The following is an 8,282-nucleotide window of genomic DNA, read 5'->3' as shown; positions in this document are numbered from 1 at the left end:
TCCAGAACTCTACTGCCACTTGGGCTTCTAGCAGCTTTGCTAATGATACTCCCTTGTTACTTAGCTGCTGGCTTCAAGATCTCACTGGGTTATCTCATCCTTCTGCTGTCAGGACCCAGACAAGAGCAGTTATCTAGGTCTTATCTGGACCAATCTATTTATATCTGGAAGGGAGCCCTTTGGCAGTGTGCTAATACTCATCCAGGAAGTACTCAATAAATGTTTACTGAATGAATGGATCCAGTTTTGAATTTGTTAAAAAAAAACGAATAGCTCTTTTACACCCATTTAAGGATAACAAAGAGAGATTGTCTCAAAAATCATCTCTCACTAAGTGCTCACAGGAAACTCGTGCCTTCCGTGTTGGTGCTTCAGGAAGGAGAAATCACAGAGAAAACGGGGTGTGAGGTGGAAGGTGGAAGGTGGGGAGGATTTTTCTGTAAGAGAAGAAGAGCATGTGCTAGACCCAAAGCGATGAAGCTCTTTGGATATACACTTCCAACTTAAGTCCATAATGAATGGTCAGAAAATTCAAGGGGAAGGGAGACACTCAAATTTGAGGAGACCCTCAGAATGATTCTTGCAAAATTTCTCTCAACACTCAAACCTCACTCTAAAAGGCTCAGATCTTGGAGAAAGAGACATTGGAAATAATCATGGTCACCTTGTTGACTTCGCAGAATAGTGCCTATGGTTGTATTATGAAAGGAGAGTATTTTACACAACAGTGATCAGAGAGAGAAAATGCGCTGTCTGTATCACCATCGGCCAGGTAACCACCAGCGTATGGAAAGCTCCGGGCAGCGCCAGGCTGAATGCACTTTAGGGAGCCCGCTGCAATGGACCAAAGCAGCCGCCAGATGGTACCCTCGGATTAGGATCGCGGTGAAATTCCAGGCCCCACCCCCACTAGTCCCTCCGCAAGATCTCAGTACCCGTGCCGGTGTAGGCCTACTAGGAAGCTTCCTTGCGGTGACTTCCAGTTGCAAGGTTGTACTCGCTTTGAATTGATTCAAGCACTGGCCCAGGTCTGCAGCTGCCACGCGGCGCGCCCTCACGCCAAGCGCCGTGCTCCGAGGGCGATGACCCGGGGCGGGGAGACACGCGAGGCCCGCAGCTATAGGCTGCGGTGCGGGGCGGGAGGGGGCGCGGCGAGGCCAACCCGGCCTCCGCCCCTGGCGGCCTGAACACGTGGGGCGCCGGCCTGGGGGAGGGGAGGAGTGGACCCTACCTCTGCCGGTGGATTTCGCTAGTCTTACCACCCGCCCCAGGCCGGTTCAGGAGCCAGGCACGCAGCGCCGCCTCCAGCCGGGGAGATTCGGCGGCTCTCCCCCAGCCCTGCGCTCTAGAACCCAAACGCAGCAGGGGGACAACTAAGGTGGCGTTTGCAGAGTGCGGAGGCAATACTTGACGCGGTTATTCGGTGGTTGTAGCCTACAACTACTGAAGAAGGTGCTTGGTGCTTGGGTATCAGAGACATGAATTACGCACGGTTCCTCACGGCGACGAGCGCAGCACGAAAGCCTTCTCCCATACGAATCTGGGGTGAGTGCTGGGGCAGCGCCCCTCCTCCCGGGGAGTGGGGGAAGGAAGGTGGTCCTCGCAGAGCTTTCCAGTGCGGTGCCGGCAGGTCACCACTTGCTTGCCATCATTCATTCAAGTGTGAAAGTTCACTGAGCCCAGCTAGGCGTGCAAACATAAACAGAAGGCGGGGAATCGGATCTCTCTGTTTCAGTGTGGTAGGAGCAGTAACGGAGAGGCACAGGCTGTTGGGGGCCATGTCCCTAAAAAAGTTTCTATGACAAGAGTAGGGGGTAGGCACAGTGTGCCGATGGGTGGGTCGTGGGCAGGGCTTGGCAAATGGGAGAGAAAGGGGGGAGCCTTGGAGCTGGACAGGCAGGGCGGGGCTAAATGAAGGAGGGTTTTCTGTTACTTTGCGCATCTGCCGGATCACTGCCTTCTTAGTTGGACTTCCCCATTCCTTAGTTCACCCACCAGTGAGGTAGGTCCAGAAAAAGTTCTTTTATGTTTATTTTACATTAGCACCCTATCACTAGATATTGTTAAACCTTACAGTTTTATTGATTATAATGCAACATACTAAACTATCTCTGTTTAGAAAAGTCTTCAGTGAAAGTGTTTCTTCTCTTCCGTATTAATTGTAGCTGACATATTGAGCAGGGCACCGAAATCGGTCATCTCCTTGGCTACTGGATCACCAAATCCGAACACGTTCCCTTTTAAGACTGCTGTTATCACCACAAAACAAGGAAATACCATCCAGTTTGATGAAGAGGTGATGAAAAGAGCACTTCAGTATTCTCCAACTGCTGGGTAACTAGATAACATAATTTTGTTGGCTCATTTTATGAGCAATATTCTAAGGCCATTTGATAAAGTGACTTGTGTCTTTTTTTTAAACTGGGCACTTACCAGTTAGGACAGTTTGGGGAAGAGTTTTCAAAGAATAATTAAGAGGAACAGGGATATTGAGGGCTTGACACTCCTCAGGGACTGCTTCTCACTCTTACATGACCAGGAGAGACAGAGAAGGCTTCTGGAAGGAAGTACCATTTGAGCTGAGACTGAAAAAAAATGAGACAATAGCTAGGTGAAGAAGCTGGTTGGGAGAAGGGAGGTAAAGGATGATCCAGGAAGTAGCAATTTTAAGTCAGGGCAATTTTCTAAGAATTACATTCCGTTTCTAAATAGGCAGCCATGCGACTATGTTGCCCTCAGTTCAGATGTCTAATTCTTAAAGGCAAGCTAGAACACACACCCCTTAAGATTTTCCTTAGCTAATCTTCTTCCAGTGATAAAGGATAATTTATACAGTGTCTATAAATTATACTTTATTAAAGCCTTCTCTGTTTTGTGATTGAAAAGTATATTGAAATATAATACATGTTATGCATACATGAATTACATGTGACATATACATAGGCTTTTCTTTCCAGGATACAAAGTACTTTTTGAGCCTGGACTTTTAGGTAGCCTATGGAAATATTCCTAAGGAGAATAAAGAATCAGTTATGCAGTGAGTGCTCTAATGTAAAATAAAGAGCGTAGGCTTTGGACTAAAAAAGATGTAGATCGAAATCTCAAATTATTTAATCGTTGGCTGATTGACTTTATGTGAATTTCTTAATCTCTAACTCTATTGCCTTCTCACTTACATAGGGATATTCATATTGGCAAAAAGTGTTTGAGGATTTTAAAATTGACTATATAAAGTACCTGGTATAAACCTACCATTTAATTCCTCTCTTACTATGATTTTTACTACTATTTGAAAATACATTTTATGCTTTAGAATCCCAGAGCTGTTGTCCTGGCTAAAACAGTTACAAGTAAAATTGCATAATCCTCCCACCATCCATTATCCATCCAGCCAAGGACAAATGGACATATGTGTTACAGCTGGCAGCCAAGAAGGTCTTTGTAAGGTAAGACTGAAAGGAAAGGGTACCCCACGTTAAAAATCAAATTTGTTCATAAATACAGTCATCTCTCACTGACAAACAAGAGGATCATGTTTCGTCAGTTACTGATAGTCTTTCTTGTCTTTACCTAGAATTATAAACAGGGAACTTGAAGACATTCACCAACCTGATCTTCCTTAAACATAGGTCATGTGGTCAGTGACCCAGAGCTATGAGTGATTCAAACAAGATTCCCATTGAGGGACTACTCAACACCTACCAGAAGCTTAGTGAGCACTGCTTACTTTCATCTGGCTCAAAGATTCAGATTACATTTTGATTTATGTTATTTTAGTTATGAAATTTCAGTATAACTCTTAAATTCTTTAGAGGGCATATCCCGATACTCCTCAGATGAAATGTAATTCCTTTGTGTATCTGATTGTGTAATCATCTGTGGTCCCTACTGCTTGTATCTTGTCTCCCTCTTGGCAGGATTTCTCTACATCTATGTACATGAGTATGTCTGCATTTATGACTGTCCTCTGGGTTCTTTCTCGCTCCTTCTCTCCATTATTCCATCTGCCTCTCTCCTGGTTCCAGGAACTAGCACTGGGCGGTTCCCACAATAAAGAGACTACACCTGTGGTTCTCAGTTTCATCATTTTTCCTCTCTTTCTTTTTCATGAATAGTTAGTCCGGAATAAAGATTTTCTATATCCATTCAGTCTTCACAGCTAGATTACAATGTGACTCTTATCTTAAACCAATGTAGCTTTCTTTTTCTTCATTCTTATGTAAATGTAAAAGTTGTAATCTGGTTAACTTTAATGAATTTTTGTTAAACTATTACTACAGAAATAATGTATTGAAGGAATAAGAATCTGTATAATTTTCCTCCCTCTTTTTATTTAATTAGGAAAATAAAATAATTAGCTACTCTTTATTGCTTGAAGAGAAACATTTGTGATTTCATAGACTAATATAAAAAAGCTTTTTTCAATGAAATTCTTTTCTTAAGAAAGTATACTATGAGCTTTTTTTCCAGAAAGATGCTGAAGACAAAGTCTTCTTTATTACAACATCAGTAATAAGAAAGAAGGAAGATAGAATAGATGGCCAAATACATCAATAACTCATTTATAGACGTGCTTTTAAGTGGGAATCTGGTTTAATATTTCTTCCACTTTGTTCTCCAGGATAGGTATTATTCTAGGCAGTTGTGTTTCTGTCTACATCTATTAGACAGTGCTGCCAGATAATAAACATCCCTCCTCTTCATTTAAGATATTTGACATTCTCATGTCCCCTAATTGACATGAAAATTTATGTAATTCAGTTTTCATTTTATCTACTGATAATACACATGCCACCCAAGTAATTTGTTTAGTTGGAGGATATTCTATAAAACCCAAATCAATGAGAAACTCTTCAGAGGAGGATACTGTTTGTCATAAAATGCCAAACGCTAATAGGGAAAAGGTAAATTGAACCTCCTAGGCCAAATCAGTAAACAAAAGTATTATCTTCCCTCTCAATCAATAATGTCTGTACTGTTTCTCATGAGATGTAGGTTGTTAAAATAATAGGAAATAGAGGCTTGACCTGGGGATTGTGAAACATCACAGGGTAAGAGTGGAATATTCTGTGACTTACGTAAAATTTAGTCGTAATAGACTCCTTTGAGTAGGCTAGAAATATCTATTGCCTGGCTCTATTGATGTCAGTCACATCATATTGTCTACAAAATCTAAGATTTGTCAAGCCTTGTCTTCCTTGACCTCTAAATATCCTTTACCATTGTGGAGCTCCCCATTGTTTGTGAAACGCTCTCCTCCTGTGGCCCTCTCAGCACCACGCTGGGCACCTCTTCTCTGGCCCATTTGCCCAGCCTCCGTGGCAGTGGCCTCCTCCACACAGCTGTTATTTGTTGGAGTTCCTCAAGGCTCAGGCCTCGAACCTCTTCTCCCCTTAATCTGTACACTCTCCCTGGGTACTTCCATTCATACCCCTGTGATTGATCATATGTGGTAACTTCCAAGCTCCTTCTAAATCCATTTGTCCATCTGTGGACAAGACGTTTTGAAAGCATCTCAAACCAAAACACACTCGTCCTCTTCTCCTTCAGACATGGACAATGTTTTGGGTCTGCTCTTCAGTGAATGGCACCATTTTCATGGTCTGTCTAGTTCCGTAGCCAGAAATCTAGGAGTCATTCCTCACACCTGCTCTTCCTCACTCCCCTATAGTCCATAATTATGTTCTGTGGGTTTTGATTTCCTAAATACCTCCCAGTTCTCCTCTCCAATCTGACCATCATCACTCTAGTTCAGGCGACCATTATCTGTCCCAAATAATCATAAACACTTTCCAAACTTTACACGTGTAGTCTCATTCCTCTTTTCATTCTTTCATTTGGAGCCAGAATGATCTTTTCTAAAGGGATATCTGATAATGTGACTCCTCATTCCCATTCTCTATTTAAAATTCTTACTGGCCTCATTGGCCCAAATGCCTACATGGTATGGCCTCTGCCCACTTTTGTCTGATTCCACTTCACTCTCCCTTTATACTCTGCTTCAAGCCACAGAATTCTTCCAGTGTTTCAAAACATACCTACTGTCACCCCCTACACCAACTCCTCACTTTCTCAGGGAAGCCTTCTCTGAATGCCCTGAGTTTCCCAAATGCCCAACTTCTACAATGATGAGCTCTCACAACATTCTGCATCTATACTTAATAGCATTTATCACTGTTTTTAAATATAGACTTATTTGAGTAATTATATGATCAGTGTCTAGCTTTTCTGGTGGACTATTATCTCCGTGAGGGTAAAAACCATGCCATTATGCTCATCACTTTATCTTCATACCTTAAACAGGCCTGGCTTATAGTAAATATTTAATATGTTTTCAAAGAAGGAACAAAAGAAAATGAATTTTAGGAGCCAAACCAGTTGTGTTAGTTTTTTCATCTAACCCTAGAACAGAGGTTGACAAACTGTGGCTTGAGAGACAAATCCAGGCTTCATCTGATTTTGTAAATAGAGTTTTATTGGAACTCAGCCCCACCCATTGTTTTACATATTGTCTATGGCTCTTTCCCACTATAGAGGCAGAGAAAAGTATTTGCACTAGAAACACAAGGCCTACAAAATATGTATTTTATAGAATATTTCCCAAGTCCTACTTCTGGAATTCTAGTGAACTCAAATTTTTAAAAAAGGGGGTTCCAAGAATAGAAACAATACTATTCAAGCTAACCTATACTTCTTTTGTTAGGTGTTTGAAATGATCATTAATCGCGGAGATAATATCCTCCTAAATGAACCTGCTTATTCAGGAACCCTTCAAGCTGTGAGTATACATTTCTACAAAAGGCAATTCTCTTATAATAAATAAGAAGAAACCACTGCACCTTTAGAATCATCTGTCCATTGAAAAATAAAATGGCATCTTTCATCTGTAAACAGGAGAATCTTAAATGATATATACAAACTATGTTAAATGTACCCTCTTCTTTGTACATTTCTTTTTACCAAGTTTAGATGTATAGGTGCTAAAATTAGGTTGTGAAAAATCATGTCTAGTTTTCTTAGTATTTCACTTGACACATGACAATTTACAATAATTTATTTTTTCATTACCATCTTTAATTACCACATGCTTAAGTATAATCATGTTATATGGCAATTTAACACAGCTTGCAAACTAATACGGTATAAGTAGGACTTTCCATTCCAGTGTTAAGGTAATGGGACTATAATAACCAGAAAGAAGAAGCTGATTATCTGGCTCTGCTGTGCACTGGTCAGAACACACCGCTGAGAATTAGGTTTGTTTGGGGCACAATACTGTAGGATAGATATGTCCACAAACTGGAGCAGTCAGAGTAATCAGAGTGAACAGGAAACGAAACCATACCATAGGATGAATGATTTTAGGAACTACGGCTGTTTTCCCCCTAAAGAGGAGACTTAGTAAACATGAGAATTGTCCTCAAATATAAAGTTAGCCAGGTGACAGAGGAATTAGATCTGTTTATGCATGTTCTTAGGTTGAGAGAACTGGAACTAAAGGTTGGCAACCACAGGGCAACAATATCAATTCAACAACTTTCTAACCATCGGTGTGACCTGACTCCCTGAGGAGGTAAAGCATTGCACATCCCTGCAGATGCTCATTGCAACCCAATACAAATATTATAAAAGTAATTCTAGCCTAAAGTAGGGGAATTGAATGAGATGAGCTCTATGTTCTTGATTCTAAACTCATGGATTCTTTTTTATTCAAATTTCATATTATCTTTGTAAACATCTATATATAAAGCAATTAGCTAATCTTAATGAAAGGCATATTTTCCCAACACTCCTAAGTGGGGATAAAATTGATAACATAAAAATTGCTTTTTCCAATGAACAATCTGAAAAGGAAATTAAGAAAACAATCATTTACAGTAGCATCCAAAGAATAAAACATCTGGGAATACATCTAACAAAGAAGGTGAAAGACTTGTACATTAAAAATTGTAAAGCATTTCTGAAAGAAATTAAAGAAGACTCAAATAAATGGAAAGACTTAATATTTTTAAGATGTTAATACTACCAAAGCAATCTACAGAGCAAAAGCTGTTGCTATCGAAATTCCAATTGCCTTTTTTACAGAAATAGAAAAGCTAATCTTCAAATTCATATAGGATTAGAAGGAGCCCTGATAGCCATATGATTTTAAAAAAGTACAAAGGTGTAGGACTCACACTTCCAATTTGAAAACTAACTGCAAGCTTCAGTAATCAAAACAGTGTGGTATTGGCATAAAGATATATATATACACACACATATATAATATATTATATATATAC

At 40.4% G+C, this 8,282-nt stretch overlaps 1 protein-coding gene across 2 annotated transcripts in view; it reads left to right on the top strand.

Annotated features, from left to right (window-relative positions):
* The first annotated feature begins 946 nt into the window (after positions 1-946).
* The window catches only part of AADAT (aminoadipate aminotransferase), a 25,169-nt gene continuing 17,833 nt past the window's right edge, over positions 947-8,282 (top strand). Inside the window, exons 1-4 of one of the 2 annotated variants that reach the window (XM_019715165.3) lie at positions 947-1,545; positions 2,166-2,334; positions 3,314-3,446; positions 6,704-6,778. In XM_019715165.3, coding sequence (XP_019570724.1) covers positions 1,479-1,545; positions 2,166-2,334; positions 3,314-3,446; positions 6,704-6,778 — 444 coding nt within the window. In that variant the 5' untranslated portion in view covers positions 947-1,478. Of the gene's footprint in view, positions 1,546-2,164; positions 2,335-3,313; positions 3,447-6,703; positions 6,779-8,282 lie in introns of those variants that run through there. The other variant, XM_074338317.2, reaches the window with a different exon arrangement.

Source organism: Rhinolophus sinicus, chromosome 15, assembly GCF_057876585.1.
Source record: "Rhinolophus sinicus isolate RSI-liver-muscle chromosome 15, RSI-T2T, whole genome shotgun sequence".
In the NCBI taxonomy this organism is placed as follows: domain Eukaryota; kingdom Metazoa; phylum Chordata; class Mammalia; order Chiroptera; family Rhinolophidae; genus Rhinolophus; species Rhinolophus sinicus.
This window is presented reverse-complemented; position numbering and strand designations above follow the sequence as displayed.